Source organism: Corvus moneduloides, chromosome 18, assembly GCF_009650955.1.
Source record: "Corvus moneduloides isolate bCorMon1 chromosome 18, bCorMon1.pri, whole genome shotgun sequence".
Classification (NCBI taxonomy): Eukaryota; Metazoa; Chordata; class Aves; order Passeriformes; family Corvidae; genus Corvus; species Corvus moneduloides.
Genome location: NC_045493.1, coordinates 3,625,056 through 3,649,898, shown reverse-complemented (window position 1 = coordinate 3,649,898; position 24,843 = coordinate 3,625,056). Strand labels below are relative to the sequence as shown.

General features: G+C 42.4%; 1 protein-coding gene across 4 annotated transcripts in view; it reads left to right on the top strand.

The window, feature by feature from the left end:
- The window catches only part of TAOK3 (TAO kinase 3), a 74,888-nt gene that overhangs the window by 16,736 nt on the left and 33,309 nt on the right, over positions 1–24,843 (top strand). For all 4 annotated transcript variants that reach the window (XM_032128406.1, XM_032128409.1, XM_032128408.1 and 1 more), the window contains 8 exons: positions 15,950–16,039; positions 17,240–17,450; positions 19,645–19,716; positions 20,653–20,754; positions 21,030–21,075; positions 21,714–21,810; positions 23,545–23,658; positions 24,695–24,786. In XM_032128406.1, coding sequence (XP_031984297.1) covers positions 17,331–17,450; positions 19,645–19,716; positions 20,653–20,754; positions 21,030–21,075; positions 21,714–21,810; positions 23,545–23,658; positions 24,695–24,786 — 643 coding nt within the window. In that variant the 5' untranslated portion in view covers positions 15,950–16,039; positions 17,240–17,330. The remainder of the gene's footprint in view (positions 1–15,949; positions 16,040–17,239; positions 17,451–19,644; positions 19,717–20,652; positions 20,755–21,029; positions 21,076–21,713; positions 21,811–23,544; positions 23,659–24,694; positions 24,787–24,843) is intronic.

Genomic DNA, 24,843 nt, shown 5'->3' with positions numbered 1-24,843 from the left:
CTCTGACTGACCAGCCTCAGACCTCAGGTAAGTTTAAATTTTGTGCATCACAGTCCCTCTGTTACAGTGGTAGCTTGTTTGGAAGTGAGAGGTGGACATGACCAGGATGCTTTTGAGCTCAAGGTTTACTCCAGAGGCCAGTCTAGAGGCAGCAGCTGCTGTGGATGTCCTCAGAGGGGCTTTCGTGGGGCTGTCACGTCTGAGTGAGGGGACAGCAACAGATCCAGCTGTTGGCAGAGCGAACACAAAGTATCTCCGTGATTGGGAACATCTGGGGATGCAGGAAGCAGTGTGGCTGTTGAAAAGAAGGCATTTCTAGTCTGGTGTTTTGGAATGGAGAGAAATCATAAGGTGAGAGAGTTTGATCCTCTGTAGTTTTGTCTAAAACAGAAGGTGCAGGGGGAGAGATGAGATTATTTAAAGTTTGGGGAGGGACAGATGTGGTAAAAGATTACAGAGTTAGTGATGCAGTACTTGAAAATGGAGGCAAGTGCTGTGGGGTGTTGCTTTGTTGCATATTTACTTCCCTTCTTCAAAATGTCCTCAAATTCTTGCAATTTATTTAAATTTGTTTCTCTTCTTCCAGTCTCTTCTGACCTTTAACATTTCTTGGCAAATTTACATTGCATTCATATTAAACTGGGGAATATTTTCCCAAAATAATCTTTCTAATTGTAATCTCTTACTTGCAATCAGCAGTATGTTACATATAATGTACATTTATTGATAGAAGTTATTTCTTCTCATTTGTGTGGGTGTTACATATAGTCACATCACTGTTTCAATCACTGGCTGCCTGACTGGTTCCTAGAAAATACAGGGGAATTTCCTACCATGACTCATGTTGGAAGTAGCAGACGCTACATGCTCTCAAGCTGTGTATGGTAGCTCTGGAGTCTCAATAAATTTAATTGAGTGTTAGGGACACAAAAATATATTGGATTACTGTAATAATTACACAGTGCTAGTATTTATCCCTTTTTAATGAGGATAGTTAAGCAAAATCCTTATAGGGGTGATGTTGCTTTCTTCCCTTTCTGTCCTCTGGCACTGCTGTGGAAATGTGTTTCTGCTTTGAAATACCAGTTTTACCCTGCTGTCACTGGGAGGTAGCTCCAGTTTTAGTACTTTATAATTCTGAGACACCTTCCCCATATTTTTTCTTTTCCTTTTTTTTTTGGCACCCTTGAAAGTGACCCCTGAGCCACATGTCACTCACAAACAGTTCCAGTCCCTTATCAGCAGCAGATTGTGTCGCTGGCAGTGGGTCTGTGCTCCTGGGGAGTTCCTGGGTACCTGCTGATCCCAGATACAGAAATGAGTCTGCGAGTGTTGTACCATGGCCAGCAGGCTCACAAGGGCCTCTGATCTGTTACGGGGCAGGTTTGCATTCAGTGGGATCACCTTGGATGTGCAATAGCACAGGGAGGATGGGATTAAGCATGTCCTAGAACTGTGCCCTGCTGGGATGTCCAGCATGCTGGGAGTTGAAGAGACAAGGAGCTGCTGGGCTGGGGGTGCCTGGCGTGAAACACAGCTCCCTCCTGTGTGGAGGAGGAGAGGACAGAGGCAGTTTGAAGGGATATGGAAGGGAGTGTGGCTCTCCTGCAAGCTGAACTTGCGAGATGAGATACCCAGCTCTGGCTTGTAGAGTCTAGGGATCAGTTCTCATTTCAGCATTATCCAAATAAATCCAACCTGCTGCTTCAGCAGCTGATGGGCCTGTTTCTTCCAGTGTGTAAGTCTGGATTCTCACATAGGGACAAATCTTGCCTGGAGGCACATGGTGCTCCAGAGGAGTGCAGTTGTGTCCGGACCCACTTCAAATCCAAGAGATCATTATGGCTTGCCCTTTTCCATAGCTGAGTGAGGGGTGGCTTGCTGAGAGTGAAATTTAAAGCTTTGGGAAGCAGTGGAATGCCAGGCTGTTGGTGTGCAGGGCTCTGTGAGATGCCCTTACCCACCTCCTTTGTGTAGAAGCTGTATATAAGACTTGGAGACACAGGACCGTCTCATGCTTGGGGAACGTTCCCTGAATTTACTCCTTTGGGTGTCCAGGATGTGTGGTATTTGTCTTCCTGATGTGTCTTATGACTATATTTTAACGTGGGGCTTGTCAGTTTGGGAAGGTCACCCATCCTGGTGTTGGGGGCTAATCTGGAAATGAACAGAAAAACGCTGGCTGGGCTTCTCAGCCCCAGATTTTGGGTGGCAGTTCCTTTGTTCAGAAACACTGAATGAGCCATGCATGCCTTCCCTTCTGGGACACTCAGTGAATTAAGTGAGGAAAGATGTAATTACATTGTTACTTGAAGTTTTCCTGGGAAATGGCGAGTCCTTAAGTGCTTTTCCCACTCTGGTGCCTCCTCTGGATTGTAGAAATGGGCTTGTCCTGTAGTGGCACTGGAGCGAGCAGCAGCTCTCAGCGGGAAACTGCAGTGTTGCATTTGGTCAAGGAGCCAGTTCTGCAAAGCCAGGCCCAGTTGGTGGTTCCTGGCCCCAGACTGGGGTAAGTGGGACAGGGAGGAGGCCCCGTCCCTGCCGTGCCTGGAAAAGAGGAAGCCTGGAGCTGAACCTCGCCGTGCTGCACTTCCCTTGAGAGCAAGATGAGGAGAGGCAGTTCCTCTGCTGGGCTTCATGTATCATTAATGGAGAGTTTAAGCACAGTATATGCTTGCTCTGTAACCTTGCTTTGCTCCTCATATTCTCTGGCAAAGTTTGCTTCTCACCAAAGAAACGTGTAGCTGAGTTTTTCCAACAGTGGCTGCATGCAGCATCATCTCAAGTGGTTGGAAGCTTCTGTGTTTGAGTTTGCAAGATAAAGTCTTTGGTTATTTCTGATATTTTTTTTTCCAAAGTCACATAATACTTAAATTTGGCCAGGCTGGAAATACTCCGTTCTTGTGTGTGTAGTTTGAATACAAATACTCAGTGTTTTTCTCCTGTAGTTACACTTTTGAAAGTGTTGATTCTTTTCAGTATTATAAAGAAAAATCACCAAAATGTATGGTTATTTAGTACAAAAACCCTTAGTAGAATAGTTCAGTGCAGCTTCCCCTGAAGGCTTTCCCTCCTTGGAGGCAACAGCTTTAAAATTATATGTGTAAACTCAGGGTTGCTCTTCTAAGACCATTCTTGTTGTCAGATGTAGTTATACATTTGTACTAGGTACTGATTAGTTAGGAAGACCCATAAAGGAGTTTTTTCCCCATTCCTCTGGTCTAGAGTATCCTTTTCTAGGAATATATAGAATATGTAGAAGCTCCTATACAGTAATGACTCTGATACAGGTGACTTTCTAAAGTCCCCTGAGCTCCTTTGACATTTCGGGCTGATGTGATCGTAAAGTAAAAGACTGAACTATCATGAATTTATTAGTTAATACTAGAATTTTTCATTCCTTTAATTAGTGGCAGGAAAACATATTTCAGTCATAGAGTGTCTTGGCTGTGCTTAAAATTAACCAGAACAAAATTATGAGCCCTGCAATTGAGAAGCTGTCCACAACTAAAAATATTCCTGCCTTAGACCATGGGATTAGATTTTTTCGTAGTTTTACTACAAATATCCCCTTAGGTTCATTATGCCTTGGATGCTGAATCCATAAAATAGGGCTGTTAATATGTACATGAGGCACCAAGTAGTGCTGGAGACTTTCAAAAACTGGTAGTTCCTTGATTTATTCATAAAGCAGGGAGCATAACTCTTGAAAATTTGATCAGATGCCAGTTCCTTCAGTAGCCACTCGATCCAGAAACCTTTTTATAGCTGTGCTAACATCTCTGAGGACTGTTAGGCTTAATTAATGTTTAAGACTCTTATACAGAACATGTCATGAGAAGGGAAGCTCTTCTAACGAGCATGGGGAGGCAGGCAGGAATTTGGCTTCAGGGAATGGGACTGCAAAGGATGTACCAGCATTTGACTTGAGTAAGTTTGTGTCTATTCTCTCATTTAAAAATATCCTTTCTGTGTTTTTTAGAGAATTACTGTTATTTGGGGTGTTGGCTGTGTGCAGAATCCTTCACATGGACTTTCTTTTAGATATTTAGAAGTATTTTTAGGTTATAAAAAACACAGAATGGCCTTATTTAAAGTGTATATCTGTCACAAAAAGAAGGCTCTTTGCTGTGGTATGAGGATGGCGAAGCCTGATGAAGCAATCCTGAAAATGTTCACTGTCAGGCAAAACACTTTAATTTCTCCCATCTGCAAAACAAAATAATATTTATATTCTCTCAAGGGTCAAGTGAGGGGACCATTTCTCCAGGAAACTCAGCATCTTTTCTTGTACATAAACTTGTTATGGATCCAAAAATGAGTGTTTTCTCATGAGCACTGACATCTCCCTGCACAAATACCTTCGGGGCTATGCAGAATATCATCAAACAACAGAAAACCTTTATCCTGTGGGCATGTCTGGTGCTTCTGGGGCTAGAGTGGAGGTGGGTGATATTCTTTATCAGGAGAAAATTGACTTCATCTGTTGACATCTTGCTTAACAAAGGTATCAAAACCCTCAAACCTCATTTCCCTGCTCTCTTTCCTCAACTTCCCCAAAATCTAAGTTACAAAAGGTAAATGGAAAAGAAACTGTAATCACAAGGTAGGAGTGGTTGTATAGGTGTTTGTATATTTTTACCTGGGGAAAAAAAAAGTTGGAGTATTTCAGAAGAATTTGCCTTAATGCTGTGAAGGGTCTGTTTTTGTGGTTTAGAACCCTGTATCTCACATAAATACATTTCTTAGAGGAGCTTAAGCCGAGTATCCATCCCCTAAGCAGGTGACGTTCACATCATGAACTGAGAGGAGAATGAAGTGTGGAAAAACAGGAGGTTTATCCAGCCCTAGTGGTGGGGAAGGACTCAAGTCTGTCTTAATAGAAAGCAGAACTGGAATAGACTGACGTAAATGACTGATTTTTTTCTGATTTAAGTCCAACAACATCACCTGCAGGGGAAAACACTGTTGGCAGAGATGTTTCTGGTGATGAAAGCTTTACTGTAGTAGTTAAGCTTAGTTGTCTTTAGACAAAAAACTCATGTTTTATTTAATCTCCATTCAGGCTTTTTTTTCCCCCCTAGTTAAAAAGGTAACAAGTAGGACATTGAGATAATATCAGTGAATGAACTATAGATATTTTATTCAGCAAAAAGACCATTTTGGTTCTCTCTTAGAAAAGTTTAGGGTGAGATTTAAGAATACGATACTGAAATTCTATTACAGTCTTCAAAGCCTTTAGCATTGCTTTCAAGGCAAGGTTTGCAGGAAAAAAATGTAGTGGAGTAATTTTTAATAGAAAATGGGGAGTTTTTGTCAAAAATCAAGACTTAAAATCAAGGATGCCCAGCCTTGTCTGGTGGTCGTGAGCTTTGGGTTTTTCCCCCTGCAAAGACAGCTTTGCTACAGCAGAGGATGTAAATGAGCAGTTGTGTAATCGGGGCCTTGTCACACAGTCATGTTGGCTAGGAGCTATTTTATCTCAATATCTGTCCAAATAAACAAAGCTTTAAGTGGTCAAGTGATGCCTGAACATCTCTCTCTGGAAAGCACTGGGCTGTAGCTTCTCAAGTGGCTCTGAGAAAGGTGTTTAGATCAAATTAGGCAATTGTGGAACACTGGGATATTTCATGGCTCTGGCCATGGTCAAATGTAGCTGTTTGTTAGTGGAGACCAGTCCTGAGCCAGCCTTGGTGGTGACAGAATCCACAGAGTGCTGCTTGATATTTTGATCAGTGTTTTATCTACAGTAACCATACTTCAAATGGCTCTGATTGCCAGAACATCCTTGGAATAAGTCTGACGGTTCCAAAGAGCCCTAGAAAGCATAACTGGAATTTGTCTGTTAGATGAAAACAAATCTACAGAGAGGAAAAAGCGGTTTTTCTTCTCCTTGCTTCAGAAATTTGCCACAGAAATAGGAAATAGATCAAGAGTTTTTGTTCATTATCTTCAGCTGTCACTCTTGACATTGTTGGAATACACTGAAGTATTGTATCAAATAGAACTATAATGTTTGGCAAGGATAATTTCTTACTAGGAACAATAAATGTGGCTTAAAGCAGTTTTTTTGTTACTTGTCAGGTTAACAACAGGTTTGGAGTGAGATGGTTTGAGCAAGTGTATGTGAAGGAAAGAAAAGAGTGAAGTGAGGAAGGAATGTGCTGGATTGCTGTGGGAGTTTGCCGGGGATTTACTGTCAAATTCTGGATGGAGAGAGAACTGAAGTAAATCCAGAGGGAAATGGTGTGTGGTGCACTTGTGTATGGTTGAGGGGGATGCTGAACTGGGTCTCCTGAAGGATGGGGACAAAACCCTGGGAGGTGCTGCTGGGATTTTTGCCTTGGTCCTGGGCTTGGGCAGCCCATGTGGTCTCACAGAAGTGAAATTTTTCTGTTTTCCACTGCAATTATCAGTTACCTTAGCTCTTCATTCCGAGCCTTGCACTCAGTATTGCAAATCGGTGAATTCATTGATTGAGAAGGTTTTGTTGCTATGATCAGACTAGAAACATGTAATATTTTTATGTCCATCCATATTTTTGGCCACGGCTTCTTGTCATTGCACTTATCCCAACACTCCATTTGCCTGTTTGACTGCCTCTGCATGCTGAGCAGATGTTTTCAGAGAGCTGTCTACAGCAACCCCCAGGTCTTTTTCCTGTGTGGTTACAATTAATTTAAAATTCAGCAATGTGTAGAGTAGCTGAAAATATTACTACTGCTGTCTGTTACCTTATTCTTGTACCAAATGCATTTCATTAGCCCCTGTTCTGCTTGCTGCTGAGATATCTCAGGTCTGAGTCACTCGAGGTAGACCTGGCTGTGTGTGTTTTTAACATAATGATTTATCACCTCTGCTATGAATTAATGTTATCAGTGAGATAAGTGACCAAAACTTTTTTGGTAGTGCTAATTCAATACACACAAATCTGTGTCATTACTCCGGCAGCCCTCTCAAAAATAGAAAACAGCTAAATGGCTTTTTTGGTATTCAAAATAGTAAATTATCATTAGAGCAAAAATAAAGCTCAGTCATATCTTAGAGCAATCTCCACATGGTTCTTCCTGCGCAGTGTTTGCCGGTAAGCCTGGGTTTTTGTTAGCCATTGAACACACATTCTGACATCAGCTGCCAGTTCCTTGGCTTCTCATGCAGAAATAGAGATGCTTCTAAATTATGGTGGCCTTTGCTTTTGCTTTGCTATCCTTTTCATTATATTTTCTTGTTTTAGTGATGTCTCTGGCCTGAATTTCTATTGCCTGTCCCCCCTGCCCTCAAATGCCGTGTCCGTCACTGCCACCCACAGAAGCTCCCCTTTGTCCCTGCTGCCCCCCCTCCCAAGCGCTGTCACTTGGTATTTTTATGCAGTGATCTGATGTGATCTGGGGACTTGACATAGAAGTTGGGCCAGCAATTAGGAAGTTTGACCCTCTCTTCCTGATGGCTTCCTTTCCTGGGCTCTGTGAGTCTTCAGATGTCTCCATCAGGGAGCTCAGTGACCAGAAAATTGAGTTGAAGCTTTGATAATGATTTCTCCAGCTGATACCCGTGGTGTCTTTTGCAGCATCCGTTTTTCATTTTTGGGAATTCCAAAAGACAGAAATGCACTCACTGTTTGTGCTAAAAGCTTTTCTAGTTGGTTGGAAGGGAACTGCTGCTCGCCTGATTATGTTCATATCATAGCAAATTGCACTGCTAAAGTACTTCATAAAATACTCTGTTTCCATGGTGATCTACCTTCCACTTTTCCTAAAAGGACCCACTAGGTCCTGGGAGACAGACTCTACTTTCTTTGCCTGTGAGAAGATTAGTCACATCCTTTATTTTCCCCTTAGTTCTGCCTTGTTTTCTTTACACCAAGTGGTTTGAGTTTACTGATCATTTTTTTTTCTCTCCGCCTTTAACATTCTCAGCACATTAAAGCTCATCTGAGGATGTCCCTGTGCACAAGGATGTGGTGCTGAAACTTGCATTTGGAATTTCAAGTGGAAAAATGAAATTTAAGCATAGATTATTTTAAATGAGAATTAAAGTAATTTAAAACTGTGTGGTGATTCTTCAATGCTGCAGTGCTAATTAATAAAATAGAAAAGAGAGAATGCTGAGGGGACAGGTACCTGCCAGGTGGCACATCCTAATCCAGGTGACTTTCTCCTCTTCCCTGCCTCTGCCATCTCCCTTCAGTGGAACCAAAACTCTGTTTGCCTGAAGAAGGCTCTGACTTGACCTGCAATGTTAAGTTCATTTTAAACATCTGATTCCAGTGCTCGCTGAAGCAAATTTTTGTTTCCCCTCCAGTTCTAATTTAAAATTTTAGTTTTTCTGCATTAAAGCAACATTAAGGGCCTTTTCTGACCTGATAAATCCCAAGATGACAAAACTTAAGGCTGAAATCACAGACCTGGACCTCTCAGTTATCCAGTTATTTAAAGAGTCTTTGGGTGCTGCATATTCTCATGTAATGGGAATAATGACATGGTGTGGTAGCTGTAATTTCAGTCTTAACTCAGATATTTTTTTTCTGCTAAAGCAAAATAGTTGTTTCAGTTCAGAATTCAGCAGGATTTTGATTTGGGTTTTTTGTTTATTTGTAGTCTTCCTTACCTTTACTCTGGAACTTGTAATGGATATATTTGATAATATATTGAGGTTTTTCTTCCTTATTTTTTCTTCATTTTCTTTTTAAATTTTCTTTTTTTCCCCCCATTGTGTGTGATCCCCATTATACTCTCCTACCTAGAAGGAGCCATTCATCCATCATTCTCAGTTATACTCCTGCCTGAAAACTGGCATCATTCACTGTGGGTTTTCTTGCCATCTCAGCAGTCTGTGTCATGCTGTTTGGGGGTAGTTTGCTGTATTGTGGCAGGTAGGAATATATTTATTACTTTCTTAACCATGATACTTTGGTACTTCCATGATAACTGTGATAACTTGTGCATGCAATTAATTGTCATAAGGGTGTTAAAATGATCCTGAAGAAGAGGGATCCATGAGGGGGCTGTCTTATAAATACATATGATGACTGATTGAGCCAACTTTAGTTCTTTGTGGGCGTTGAATAAAAGCAGCACATGATCTTTCTTCTTTCCAGACTTTAAGCCATCAGTGCTCTTTTCATAGAGGATAAACACTGTCTTCTTGGACACTGTTATTAGATGATAATAAGGAGATTTTGGACGTTAGCCACTCATATTTCACTTCTGTCTGTGTCCCATAAAAATTGCAAATTATAAAAGAATAAACTTAGAAAGCCAGTGGGTAAGTCATGTTATATTAATGACTGATATTTCCTTAGCTGGTACCTGCTAGACTATGTCTATCATCCTTTAATAATAGTATTCCCATGTGAAATTGAGTTTTTTTGGTTTTCCCTAATAAGCTTTTTCTTCTTTAGCTCCACTCCTGAAGCAGACTTTGGCACCTGAATGAAACAGGCGTAGCCATTTCTAATGGTACGAGAGTGGAACAAATTCCTGTTATTTATGGTAATGGTTGCACTTGTACCTATATATTGGTCAGGAGGAGAGCTGGATGTGCTGGAGTCAGAGACACTGAGAGCAGGCCAAGCAGAAATGATAAACTGAAGTAGTCAAAAAGGCCATTTCCTAAAGTGTTATCTCTGGCTGGCACAAAGGAGGCAGGAAGGAAGGAGGGCTGTGAAAGGAGAAGTTGTAGCAGGGAGAGATTCAGGGGCAAAGAAAGGGGGAAGTATAACACAGTGAAAAAGGAGGTGTCTTGGGCGACGTATATCATAGAATTGTGGAAAGCCACGTTGGGAATGTGGTGGAAATGTGTTGGCGTGCTATGGCTTTCTCTGCTTCTTAAACCAGCAGCAGTGCGAGGTCAGGATGCCCAAGCCTTTCCCTTTTATCCTTGTAGAGGAGGAAGAACATATGCAGCACTGTGCAACTCACTTGCTGTAAAATTGATATTTGGGGTTGTTTTATTAGGGTTGTTTATTAATAGACAGTCATGATGAAGATCCATGGATTTTCTTAGAGTCATGAAGAACATCACACATACCTTCCCCCCTCCCTTCAAAGAGGAAAAAAAAAACGTTAAACCCCTACAATTTGTTTTCTTGTGAGAGGTGTTCTCATCCTGCATGACCAGGGAATGTATTTTTTTTTCCTCTTCCGTGCACACAGCCCATATCTGTTTCCTTACTTTTTGTAAGGACCTCCTGCATGATTCCTTCTGGCCACTTTTACTGTGATGCAGCTTCCAGAAAATCAGTACCTGAGTTTACGTTCTCTTGCAAAAAGAGAATAAACAGGATTTTTAAATAGAAAACTCCTTTTTCAAAGTCAGATAATGTTATGACAAAATCCATGTAGCTACACCAGGACACTTACTCATTACCCTGCACTTACATAATGAAATCCCATTTTGCCCCAAATGGTATCACAGGCTTTTCTCATGTAAATATGTTTATGTTCATGTGCCTCTCCTAAAACACAGCTGTTCCCTGACTAGCACACAGTAGCATAATTGTATGTTAACCTCAGGTAGTTAAATCTAACAGTCCCCACAGTTTCTGGCTTTAAGGGACAAACTGGAAGTCAGGCCATCTAAGTTGTGATTAGGAAACTACTTTCAGAACGCAAGGAATTTTATTGTGTTCAGAGTTATTGTAGCAGTTACTTCTTACACTTGAGGAAAACTTGAGATGGAGATGAGGTTTCAGCCTCATTTGATGTTTAAATGACCTGGTGGCCATTGTGGTGGCTTCAGTGTCCCCCATGGGGATCCTACAGCTCTGAGTTGTAATGCAGGTGAGTAGGAGCAGCTCAGATCTCACTGCAGCATCACCCGGGACACTCTGGAAAGCTCTGGGAATAGATTTGTCAGTTGCTGGATGGGTTTTTTGTTTTCTTTTTCTTGATTATGTGGTGGTCAAAATATAAACTCTTTTTAAAAAGCACCTAAAAATAGCTTTAAGCCACAAAATGGATCCAGCTCTTTGGAAGCCATTACATGAATAGGTAGGAAACTCTGAGTGTGCTGGTGTCTCTTGAGGCTTCCACAAACAAATCCGATGACTTATTTGTGCCTCTGAATAGCACACACAGCATAATACTCATCAATTTATAGTGGTCTGGAGTTTTAAGCAATATGATGAAGAGCCTGATAAAAACGCTAAAGAGAAGAAAAAGATGATGAAAATAGGGAAGCAATTTTCTCGCTTTCATGACCCATCTGTGATGCTTTTTAGAGACGTTTTGGTGAGAAGATCTGATGAAATTCGTATTTCTGTGTATGATGCTATTTGGGCTTATGTACATTAGGGTTTAAAATGATTCATGGATCTTTCCTCCCTTCCAGATGTACTGCTGAATTATTTCAAGTGTGCCATGATGAAATATTATGAAATGTTGTTCCTGGGAGCAGGAAGCCTTTTTTCTTCCCTTTATTTTTAATTAGGCAAGGTTTATTTCATGACTGAAAGTATTTAATCTTGTTAAATAAACCTGAGAAACTCTAATAATGCTCTCTAGATTTTATGATAAAATACAGCTTCTAATCCAAGACATGTTAATTACCCTTAAACTTAACAAGGCATACATATTTCATTGAATTGTTTTAAATTCAACAGGAAAACTATTGGGAAGCAGCATCCAGTGCCTCTTGCTTTTTCATTACAGATCTATTGTGAGAATGATGCTGTTTGACTTTTAAACTAAAGCCCAGGCTGTACCCCATGATTTTGGGTAGCTGTGATTATACATATTTAGCAAAGCAGTGGAATTCCAGAGAACGATTGGGACTATTCCTTTGTGGAGGGCTGGCCTGTGGCTTGACTTCATACTTGTTGAAACATTCCCGATGACTAAAACTGATTGTTTCTTGACTTTAAGCCCATTGATTTTACATTTTTATGTTTTTTTAAAATAAGATTGTCTTATATTTTAAGTTTTAAATAAGTTTGTCTTTTGCTGCATAAATAGTGGTCATAGGGGAGTTATAAATTGAATGTTTCCTTTAAAACTACTTCTCCTCATCAGGAAAAAAGCTGTTTTTGTTAAGGTATTTATCTCCAACAAGCCCTGCAAGTTACTAGCTGGATTTCATACCCCAGGGGCACTGTGCAGTGATGGCCTGGGTCAGAACAGTTGTGATTCAGGGTTTTATTAGCATGAGTAATCTGTGAACTCCATATGACCTGATGCACACATGAGCTCTGGACAGCCCTGAACCCAGTGCAAAGTACCCGGATGGAATTCCAGGTGCATTGCAGAGCCGAACACACCAAAGGGAAATTCTTGCTCTTCTTTTTAGAAGCTGGAGGTGGTGAAGAGCTGTGGTTGCACCCAGATATTAATAAGAATGCTGCGTGGCATTGACTTGGGTGTTCTGGGAAGTTACTCCTTGGAAAAGCCAAACAACAGAGGTGGTGTTTGAGGAACTGGTGCTGCTGGTGCCACTCGTGTGGTTCTCATGACATTGTCCAGCTCTCCTGGCAGACTGTGTCCTGATTCCTGAGTCTGCTCCTCCTGCTGTGTGCCCTCAGGGAACACTACCCTGATATCTGCAGAGCCTCAAATGCTCAGGAATATTTGTGTTTCCTGCTGAAGGTCACTGGGTACCTTCTGTTCTGGGTCTGTACCGAGTGAATCATTTTGCTTCAGAGAAATCTGAGGGAAGGATGTGAGAGGACTTGCTGCTTCTAGACCAGAGTGAAATCTTTCCTGAGTGTCTTGGAATTGGTGATTAATTTAAGCAGACAAAGGCTGTAGTAGAGGTGCTTTTTGTATGCCCTGTCGGTAGCTTGAGTTTCCGTGCCAGGTATGCGAATATGACTGGTTTAAGCATTAAAATAAGTGAAGTGCCTGGAAAAAACCATGTACGTTGTGTTCACTTACATCAAGTTAGCTGGGAAAGTAATTCTTAATAATCAGAGAAATGACACTGAACAGCTTAAAAATGTGGAGATTCAAGAGTGTTCTCCAGAAAGGTTATCTAAAATAAAGGGCTGCTCATCCAAGGTCGTGGTCTTCATGTGAGGGACTCAGCCCAGAATGAAGTGTTTGTGTTTGGCCTGGCCAGCCAGCCATGTGTACCAATTAAAGGGAAGGGGAAAAGCTCCAGCTTCTTGAAAACAACACAAAACCCACCCAAATCAAACCAACAAAATCATGTTAGTTTGTGGGTGAGGACTGCAGGGGAACTTGGGCACCTTCCTTACTTCAGGTTTGAAAGGTTCCTTACACAGGATAGTTATCAGCTGAATTTATCTCAGAATTTCCTTCCTTATGTTGTTTTCCAGATTTTGGAGAGACTGAAGTGATGAAAGGGGGCTCTGTGCTTTCCATTCTTGGGAAAATAATTCTGGTGTGAATTTATTCCCCTCAAAATAGTCATCTAAAAATGGGTGCATGAACCATGTCATGTTGCTCCTCCTCCGAGTGGAATCTGATGCTGGTCCACCCTGTTTCCTGTAGTTTGTTTTTCTGCATGAAGTGGAAAACTTTGTCCTTGTTTTGGGAAGTACCCTAGTGTAGTTAGGAACTAAAATTAATTTTCTGCATTTCTGGGCATATTTGAAACAGCTCTATGGTGCTGTGAGATGCAATTCAAACTGTGTTTTTACAAGGCACATACTTTGAGTTCTCAAGTTTGTCTTATTGACAGACATAATTTTAGATCCATGGATTATTTGGGAATGTGGGTAGTTTAGCTCCTCTTAAAGGTGCTTCCAGTTATGTTTTGTTCTTTCTTTTACATTCGGGTCAAGGCGTTTTCTGTTGTTACTAATAAAGCACCTGGAAGTTGTAACTGGTAGGGGGGAATCTTTGTGCAGACACCTGTAGCAAAAGCAGTTAATTCATGGTTTTTAAATGGGAGGGTTGCTTAGCATTGAGGAAACTCTGCTGTCTGAACAAAATGCTCATCTCCCAAGCCCTCAAAATCTTGAGTCACTTGTCACTCCCAGTGTGATTAATGATGCTTCCTTTTGAGGTCTTCAGGACATGCAGAGTCTCAAATGCTGCTTTACAAGGATGGAAAGCAGAAATCAGGCTTCTAATAGAAATTTTCTTGCTGTGTCAATTCAGCACTTTGGTAATGAAAAGAACCTGCTCAAATTGACCATACCTTGAACTTGAGTTTTTTTTTTGGAATGGCACTTGACTCTTACAGTGCTCTGCCTTGATTTAAACAATTTTTGGTTCAGTCTACGCATTCAGAGAAGGGAGTTGTGATGTTAAGGATTTGTGACCTTGCCAGCCTAAATGGAAGTGGTGTGATGTGCATCTGTGGTGTTTTACACTGCCAATACCCAAATTGTGTATCTGGTGCTGTGGTGGTGTCAGTGCACAGGGTTCTCAGTGTTTGTGGCACTGTGGGATCGGTATGGATCATTCTCTGATCATGTTCAATCAACAGGACTCAGGTTGCTGCTGATGCACTTTCCATCCTAAGTTTTTTGATGTTCATTGCTGGAAAATAATAGTCCTGCTGAGCAGATTTACTGAGAATATTTATTTGCATCACTACTCATGTCTGCCCTAATTGGAAAATGACATTATTATTTAGGGCTTAACTCTAAGTATTAACATTTAGCTTCCCATTGTAAATACCTTAAATACTGGAGCTGCACAGGCTTTATTAATGGCAGAGAGGTTCATTTGACTGGAGATGGATAAATTGTTTTCTCTGTCAGTTTGTTTTTATTGTTTTAAAGCCAGATGGATTTTTCTGTTGGCTGAAGAATGCCAGACCTGAAATACTGCATTCTTTGCCCTGTCTGCAGGTCTGTAGTAAATATAGCACCTGTAGGTGAGGCCAATCAGCTGAAAATGAATAATCATTTCATTCATTTGGCTTTTGTTTATACTTGAGATTTTTTTATTTTTAAGCAAAACATTGCAGAACCTTTTTTTGGTGCTCTTCAAATAGCCTTTTAGCACCTCAGTAGTATTGGCCTGTGGTGAGATAAAGTAACAAAAATAACATTTTTGGTAATGCTAGCTATTAGCAGGAAGATTTCTGCTCATCTATTTTTTCCCTAATAAAGGAGAGGATGAGTTAATGTGTCATTAAATCAGGTGCCTATTAATTCAGATTTTGGCAGTGTAACTATTGCAGTATGCTTAACTTGGAAGCATTTGTACTGTGCATGTAGCTACATTTTCCATGAGTTCAGGCTGATTCCCAGCTCTCCCTGTGTCCCACTCCCCTGGGGGACGGCGGTGGCTCTTTGGGGGTGTTCCTACGGCCATGGGAGTGGGTGGCTGCAGTGGGTGACATCCCTCACTGTGACCTGATTTCAGCTGATGGGTCTCACTGGTTGGCACTCCTATCCCATCTTTTCATTGCTCATACTCTCCCTCGTGGAATTCAGCAGTGTTTGACTTACTAATGCCCAAGACTTTCCCTGGAATCTCGTGTGTCATCAGGTAGAACACAGAGAATCAAGTAATGGACACTTTGTCAGCTTCTCACGGAATCATGGAATGATTTGGGTTGGAAGGGACCTTAAAGCCCATCCAGTTCCACTCCCCTGCCATGGGCAGGGATACCTTCTGCTATCCCAGGTTGCTCCAAGCCCCATCCAGCCTGGCCTTGGACACTTCCAGGGATGGGGATTTTTTCTGAGCTTTGTCCTTTTTATAAATGATCTAAAAAGCCTGGGCTGAGAGGAAACTTCCTGTGCCCTAGCAAGCTTAAGAGTCTTTATAAAAGACAAAGAACTTGGCATTTAACCTCTTTTCCTGGTTTTCTGTCCTGCAGTGATACATAGTCCAAGGTCTGTGGAGCACAGGAAGTGCTTATCCTCACCTAAAGTCACACCATTAGCATTCTTAGCCAGTTCTCCTTGTACTTTCCAGTGGGGCCCTGGAGTCACTGGCCTTTACTGGATGTGGTGTTTTTGCGTGTTAGAATTAAGGTGTAAAACTTAAAAATCATTTATCTAAACACTGTTACTTGTTTTTCTTTGCAGAATAGGAAAGTCTGGAGGGCCGGGAGCACAGGACAATGCTGCTGGAAGGAATGTGAGCCACAGAGCATGGTTGGTGCCACAGTTATCCAGGTGGGCTCCTCTCACTGCACCCCTCCTGGCTGCTCCATCACTGACCCTGAGCCGGGGAGGCTGTCTCAGCATCAGGCCAAAGTTCTGCTTTCATCCAGATGGCACTTGAAGTCCAAAACCTTCAAAAACCTTTGATGTGTGTTTTAGTTTTAAATTTATCTGATTGTTACGTTTCAGTTGGTCTCTCATTAAATGTTGCCCTGTTCTATATTGTGGCATAGGCTGAAGGTCCCTAGAGTGTGTTTGCAGGAGTCTGTTGTGCACAGACAAGATGTGGCCTCAGTAGAGGTGCTGAACCATGGGTGTGAAAGTAGCTCTGAGACTTGCTCTGGATTGATGGAAACTGCTCCAGGTGACTCAGCTGCAGCTCATCTGCCGGGTTTCACATGCCAAAAGCAGATGGGTAAAGGCCCCCATTGCTTTGCGCACCAGTATTTAATGAGTCAATGTAGATTTTTCAAGATGTTTTGCTAAGAAACGGAAAACTTTCTGATATTTGGATGTTTCCTCCTTTTTTTTTTTTTTTTTTTTTTTTTTTGTCTTCCCACATAAATAAAATTTTGGGGATGAGTAATGAAAATCTTCATTTAGATGCAGTTCAGTTCTGTGCTAAGGGAAGATGTTAAGGAGGCAAAGAGCTGCCTTATATGATGGAGTTTAGGATTCTTCAAAAGCGATTCCATGTCCTGGGAGCAATCACAATCCAGCAGCACTGGTTGTCTTGAAGCTCTGAGTAAATAGAGAAATAACAATTACATGGCTGCAAAGTGTTGCTGTGGAATAGCAGCTGACTTTTCTATGAGCACCAGCTGGCAATTGGGAGTAGAGAAACAAAGCAAACAGCCCAGAAAAGTAGGAGGAACAACAGAGAGAGTCTAAAAACTGACACATCGGGAGCCTGGCGTGAAGAATAACAAACTCCTGTCACAGGATGTTTTGCATAGCAACAGGACTCTTGAATTCAAGTGGACTTCAGTGTCACTGCAGCACTTGCTTCCTGTGTGAGATAAAGAGCTGTTGTACCCTGAATGCATTTTAATCTCTCTATCTTAATAGAACTAATAATTAAAAAGAATTAGCTGGAGGAAGTGATAGTGAAGCCTATTGCTGCTGGAAGTGTTTCCTCCCATTTTGCTGTCAGGGGAGTGTGAACAAAAACACATGGAAGGGAAGCAGACTAAAGATGAGCTTTTCCAACAGGTGCTGAGAGCTGTCTGCAAACGGCTTTGTCGATGAAGGAAGAAATTGGTTGGGACTTGAGAGCACAAACCAGTTCCTAACACACTTCACCATGCGCAAAGGGGTGCCAAAGGACCCAGAAATAGCTGACCTGTTCTACAAAGATGATCCTGAGGAAATATTTGTGGGTTTGCATGAAATTGGACATGGAAGTTTTGGAGCAGTTTACTTTGTAAGTATAGTTCTTTTTTTTTTTTTTTTTTCTTTTTGAAAACAGAATCATTTCAAGTGATGTCTTGGAGGTTTTTCAGCATTTGTAGAAGGAAGTGTTCTTTGAGATTTCAGTACTTTGTGTGCATTGGTTTTGTGATAACACATCTCAAAAATCAGCGTTTCCAAACCACTCCTGATCTCTTTAATGTTACAGCTGTATTTATAGTAGCAGTTTACTATAGTCTTAATAGTGTACCTAACCATCTAGGTCAATTATATGGTGTTTTGTGCTGTTTGATGCTGAAAGCTGAATTTAAACAGCTTAAAATTAATTTGCCAAACTGGAATTTCAAGATACTTGGAGTTCATATGCTTGGAAATCACTGCAAATTCCTTTATGGCAAAAGCAAAGAGCGAGTCCTCAGAGGAATGGGAATTCAAGCAGGAAGGATGTGTGGCATTCATCGATACAGGCAAGAGAATTTAATCTGGAAGTGAGAAAAATGGTGCTTTTGCAGTTGGTATCAAACAAGGCCAAATCCAAAATACTGGGTTTGGAAATAGTTATAATCCAGTTGGTATTAGTGAGACTGAAATAGAATCAATATTGAAAAAATGAGTTAAAGACAAATTAAAGCTGCTTGGTAACGTGGTCGGTCACTCAGGAGGATCAGGTTCACTGGAATTTGGTTTCTGAATATCAGACAGTCAAGTATTTAGAGAATATCCCTTACACCTCTAGCTGACAATAGGTAGCATGAGTTATTTTAAGCATTCCAGTTCACTGTTTGGAGTTACGTGACATGATGGAGGTGTTGGTGGAGCTGTTGTTACAAGAGGAACCTTAAATTTTATGTCATATAAGTATTTCATGTGTATTTTGAGGGATAACAATGTAATTTCTCAAGGTATCATCTCAGGTATGGCCAAAACTGCTTCAGCAAGTGGCTGTTCCCCAAGTGAGCTCATACAGTGAGTTGTTTCAGCCAGGAACATCCCAAGCACTTGGTGCAGCCACAACTTCCCCCACAGCTCTGGGAACGTGGCAGCGTGTCCTTCAGTGACAAATCACAGCTGTAAGGAGAGATACCATGGTCAGGTGGAGCTGTTGGGAATTAATGTGACAGAAATAAAGCATTAATACATCTGAGTAAAATGCTCTTGATCTTCTCTCTGCTGAATCAGGGTGGCAAGTGGTGGGGAAGGGCTTTGCCTTATCCCAGAGTTCCTTGTTTTCAGCTTTTTCTTTCTCATTTGAGGAGTGTGTGCTGTGAGGGGCCTGTGTCACCTCCCTTCAGTAATTCCTGTGCTCCCTTGGTTCACCCAACACAGTTTTTCTTTGAAGTCACCACATGCCTCAAAAAAATGTCATTAGTTAATACGTTACTTGAAAGGAGGATTTACCACATTTAGCTCCTATTATAGTTTAAGCTTTTAGCTGTCACTAATTTTTTGTCCCAAAAATGGTTGGATGTACAGAGATTTCAGCAACTGTTTTAAGACCAGAAGCTTGATGTTTTTTGCCCTTAACATGCAGAAATGAGGGTACTGCCAGTCCAGGCAAGCAGAGAGATCGTTCCAAAACCTGAGTTTTTAGTCACCAGTTACCATCCCTGCATCATCCAGGCTGCAGAAAAGTAGAATTTTGATGGCTGTATAATAGTCATTGCAAGACTAAGATCTGGTGCAGTGAAAGGAAAGCTTTTTAATGGAGATGAATTCCAGGTTGAATCATCTTCTTGAAGCTGGAACTTGAGATAGCTATTTAAGAATATCAGTGTTGTATGGAGTTTTTGGATGAAATCATGGAGATTTTGATGCACCTCTTTGTTTGTTTCTTTGGAAAACATTTTGCCAATGGTTGATCTAAAACTGTTTCTATGAAATTCCAATAAAACGGTATTTTGCATGTTCTCAGTAGGTACGGTATTGGGCCTTTTACATATCAATAGAGAAGTAGCACAAAGTCTGAGGGAGGAACAGTGGATGTGGGCAAATAAAACAATGGAAAAGTGTCCTAATAATTGTGTGTAAATCTTATCCTGAGGAAGATGTCTCTGAGGTGTAGGAGCTTGCAAGGATATAGGAGAAAAAAGCCTACATTTGCCACAGGCACAGCTCTCTCTGGGCGGGGGGGGGGAGGGGGGGGGAAATGATGCTTTTTTCAGTCTATTTCTTGCTTTTTTTTCAATGTTTCCCTTTCCCTACTCCAGGCTACAAATTCCCACACTAATGAGGTGGTGGCAGTCAAGAAGATGTCCTATAGCGGAAAGCAAACGAATGAGGTAAGAGGAGTAAAGGCAATTGTGCATTCAGGAGCTGTGGCAGCTCCAGTGTAAATCTGAGCAGTGAAATGAGCTGCAGCTTTGGTTCGACTCCAACAGAACAGCCTTTAATGCAGGAGCTGCTGCTCCCTTCCACGGGGATTGTGGAGGTGTGGGGAGGGAAAATGAGTTTATGCAAATTTTGACAAATAGTTCAGTTTAAGGAAGTGGATGGGGATTCAGAATGCCTGGATGGAGCTTGTTTTAGAAATAATTTCATTAAGAAGTGTGTTAAGAGCACGCTGGCGACTGGAGCACATCTCTCTGAAATGTGAGAAACTCTTGAGGATCTGTAAAAATGCATAGACCTGCTGACCTCAGTCTCATTTCAATTGTTGATAATTGTTCATCTTATTTTTGTGCTGAACTTAGACCCTGTTCCTTTGGACTAGTGTGTGGATGTGCAGGGTGTGTTTGTTTGTTAATAGCAAACAGGGATGGTTTAAACTCATTTTTCCTTGCTTGCTTGTTGGTCTCCCAAATGTCAGTGGTTTTGTGCTGTGTTACAGAAGATGAGCAGCTCACTGCTACTCTCTGTAGCACTTAAGGTGTCTCTCGGGACAGTGGGTTTCTTGCTAAGTTTGAGGCCACTGAACAGTTCAATTTGCAAAGCAGCAGCATTTAAGTAAAATGTACTGCATTTAAAATGAGAAAAAGAAAATTGGTTTTGCAATCCTCAAGCTGTTAAATATGTCTTGGGGCTAACTCAGTGCAATAGGGACCCAGACAACTCATTTACAGCTGTGCTTTTGCAATTCCGACTTTCCATCTTTATATTGTAAAATAGTTTTATGGTCATTTTTCAGACTGTCCTACACTGTGTGGAGTATGAAAGGATGTAGAGGATTAAGAAGAGAAATGTATTTATACTTTTTGCTTTGGTTTTTTTTTCATTAGAAATGGCAGGACATCATCAAAGAAGTCAAGTTTCTCCAACAGCTGAAGCACCCCAACACCATAGAGTACAAGGGCTGTTACCTGAAGGAGCACACAGCGTGGGTGAGTGAGGGGTTCTTTAGAGCAAATGGACACTGCAACACTCAAATCCTCAGCACAGGCAGGGAAATAGCTTTGGGTTTGTGGTGAACAGTACTAAAATAGAGTCTAATTTTGCATCTTCTGATGGAAAACTAACAAAACCTACTACTTACATTCTTTTCCTTTATCAGGGCGTTAAAGCCACCACATGATTTAAGTCTTGAATGTAAAGACATTTTTTACTTTCAAAATGCTTCAAGAGATACTTGAAGGCATGATGTTCTCTTTTTTTGCAGTTGGTTATGGAGTACTGTTTAGGATCAGCTTCTGATTTGCTAGAAGGTAAGTTTTATATATCTTGGCCTTTCTTTTTGCTAGTACTCCCCACCTGAGTATGATGGGAGACTGTTTCCTCATGGACTGGGGTTTTGTAGATGGTAGAGGTGGTCTGTCTGTCCCACTTTGTTCTCTGGGTAGAATTTGAGGCTTTCCTAGTGCTGCAGATAGTTGGCCTGCACATTTTAATTTTGTCAAGTGACGGTAGAAAAGTGTACAGGTATGTTCCTGTAATCTGTGCCTTTTTAGGCTGCCTATTTTCTGAACATCCATGATAAAATCCTGCAGAGATCACCTTTATCCTTGCCTTGCAGTGTGCAGGAATAATTACAGATGGGTTTTAGAACAAGAGGTTGATGTGACCTCAAAATAAGAACAGCTCCTGCAAAGAAATAGGAGAATCTAAGTCAGAATAGGGAATCAAAGCCAAAGTTTACAAAAACTAGTGTTCCTTGGGGGCCAAGATCACAGGATCACAGAATGGTTTGGGTTGGGAGGGACCTTAAAACCCTCACAGGGAAGAATTCTTCCCTAATTTCTCTCGTAGCAGACGGTGGGATTCTTTTCTTTAAAAAATCACCTTTCTCCAAGAAAATATCCCATTTATTTTCTTCTGTTTTATTTCTTGATTTGTTTTCCCGTAGTTCACAAGAAGCCACTGCAGGAAGTGGAGATCGCTGCCATCACCCACGGTGCCTTGCAGGGGCTGGCCTACCTGCACTCCCACTGTAGGATCCACAGGTAAGGCTGGAGCGTGCTGCTGCTGCTGCCCTTCCATCTGCTGCTCCCTGGAGTCTCAAAGCTGCTTCACTGGATTTAAACAGCTTTGGTAAAAGCTATTCTACCAGAATTTTCTCTGCCTTGTTGGCAATTGTTCTGTGCGGACCATGGTAACAAAGGCTACACAGGAATGTTGTACTGAACACTAATAGAATAATATCACCCTAAATTTGCCAAATAAATGGGAGTTCATTGAGCAAGACTATTTCTAAGACTAGATATTTTTTCTTATTTACATGTAAATAAGTAAAACTCTACGCTTTCAAAAATCAGGTGATGGAAGTGTTAAGGATAAAACTACCCGAGGAGAAATCAAAGCACTTCTTTCCATGGAAGGTGGTAGAACTCTGGAACAGCTGCCCAGGGAGGGTGTGGATTCTCCCTCTGTGGACACATGTTCCTGTGTCACCTGCTCCAGGGGGGTTGGACTGGGTGATCTCCGAAGGTCCCTTTCAGCCCCAACTATCCTGTGCTTCTGTGACCTGGGTTTCATCCGAGGGGTATTCCACCTTTTAACCTCTGAGGTGGGAAGGCGAATCTCCTCACCCAGAAATGAGGACCAGCTACACATTCCTGGTTTTGTGGCTGCTGAGGCAGAAAAGGAGAGGCGAGAGAGGGAGCCCTGGCTGGGCGGGGAGCAGTTTTTGTGCCGGTGGGAACGGCGAGGCTGAGGGAGAAGAGACAGGATTTAAGGAGCGGGGACCGAATTTTGAGATTGGGGACCAAATTTTGGGAGCGGGTCCCGCGGGTCCGGCCCCACGCGGGACCTGGCGCGGGGGGCCACCTGGTGGCGAGGGAGCGGCACTGCAGGCCCCGCGCCCGCTGGTCCCGCGGCGTGCTGTGGGCGGCAAGGAGGGAATTATTGTTATTATTATTTAATTGCAGGCACAAGGCTGGCAGGTATGTTGTTGATACCCGATGTGGCTGTTGAGCCGTTGTATAGGATCACAGAATGGTTTGGGTTGGAAGGGACTTTAAAGCTCATCCTGTTCCACCCCCTTTCCACTATCCCAGGTTGCTGCAAGCCCTGTCCAGCCTGGCCTTGGGCACTTCCAGAGATCCAGGGGCAGCCACAGTTTCTCTGGGCAACCTGTGCCTCATAGGGAAGGATTCCTTCCTAATTTCCCATCTGACCCTGCACTCCATCCCTTGTAAATAGTCCCTCTCCATCTTTCTTGTAGGCTCCCTTCAGGTACTGGAAGGCCACAATTAGGTCATCCTGAAGCCTTCTTTTTTCCAGGCTAAACAATTCCAGTTCTCTCAGCCTTTCCTTGTAGGAGAGATGCTCCGTCCCTTTGGCTGTTGTACAGGGAAGGTGGCAGTGGAGATGACAGTAAGGGGGACAGGTTGTGCTGTCTCTCCTGTACATTTGAGGTGTTCATACTTGCACCCACAAGACTTGAGCACTTGTCCTGCAGCAGAAGTGTCAGGATGTATGAGTAGCACATGTGTATTAAATATTCCACAGTATTCCTTTTGAAGCGATGCTGTCCTGGGAATGGGTGAATAGAGGTTACTCTGGGCTTGCTGCTGAAACACTGTCAGTGAATTCTTTCTGTCCCAGCATCCCCTGCCGTGTGGGTGACAGGATATCCTGTGCTTGCCCTTTGCAGACAAAGGCATCTCACCAGAGTTTGTATCATGCTAAATCACTGTTTTTTCTCTTTTTTTTTTTTTTTTTTTTCTCTATTAAAGGGATATTAAAGCTGGAAATATTCTTCTAACAGAACCAGGTCAAGTGAAACTCGCTGATTTTGGATCTGCATCTATAGTGTCCCCTGCCAACTCTTTTGTGGGAACGCCTTACTGGTGAGTGAAGCCTGCAGTGCTTTAGTCCTTTATAGAACTGCTCTCTTCCCTTTCCAGTGCTTCACAATACAAAAATAATATCTGGATAAAATCTTCATTAGCCAAGCAGTTTTCCTGAGAAACCTGTGTCCAGACCTTCAGGAAGTGTGTCCTTCAGGGTCCATAAGGAGAGGTTTAGGCTGTGCAGTGCTTGGAAATGGCTCCACTCTTGCAATGCCATTGGCTTAAAAATAACTCACACTTGCCATAGGTGATGGAAATAAGATGTTCGTGGAAAAAGGGGATCCTGTTAGTCTGGCTGGAAGTCACATGGCTACTTAAATCCTATTTTGAAGGAGTTGCTGAGGGGTCACCCAAGTTCCTTGGCATTCCCAGCACCGAGGGCCAACACAGCTCCATGCTCCACTGATTTTGTGGCAGAGGCCCCAGGCAGTGCTGAGAGGTCACCATGGCCCAGCCTTGGAATGAGGCTATTTGGCATGAAGCCTTTTTTTGGAAGAACACAATTTAAGAGGCTGAATTTTTGCAGGCTGGGCCTGCCGCTTCTCTGTGCCCGCTTCATCCCTTTATCCTGGACCACCGTATTTCCCTGTTCCACTCATAGCTGCACACACAGGCTGCATATGTCTGCTGGAAATGCTCCTGGTGTGCCAAGGGGAAGCCTGGGGGAGGGTGCAAGGGGTGCCTTTAGGGCTCTCCCAGCCCTTGCTGTCAGCCTGCAGCTACAATGCCTTTGGAAATAGGGGGGGTCTCCCATGTGCCAGCATGTTCTGCTAACAGGAAGATGATTGGGTTGACCCTTGTCCCCCGCCTTTCCTCTTTCCCCCAGCCCCTTTCCTCTTTTTTTCTCCCTGCCTTTCCTCTGACAAATTGCTGGTGTGGTCAGTCTTTGTTCCATTCCAGCACACTTTTCCTCAGCTCCCTGCTCTCTGTCCTGCTCTGTGGCTTTGCTAAAGGGGGTGAAACCACCTCAGTTTGTGTGCTTGGAGTGACCCTGTGTGTCCCCTTAACGCAGCCTTTGCTCTGTGGTTGGCAGGATGGCACCAGAGGTGATCCTTGCTATGGATGAGGGACAGTACGATGGGAAGGTGGATGTCTGGTCTCTCGGGATCACGTGCATCGAGTTAGGTGAGTGAACCCACAGCAGCTGAGGTGGATAATTAATTCTGCGGTGTATTAGGAACT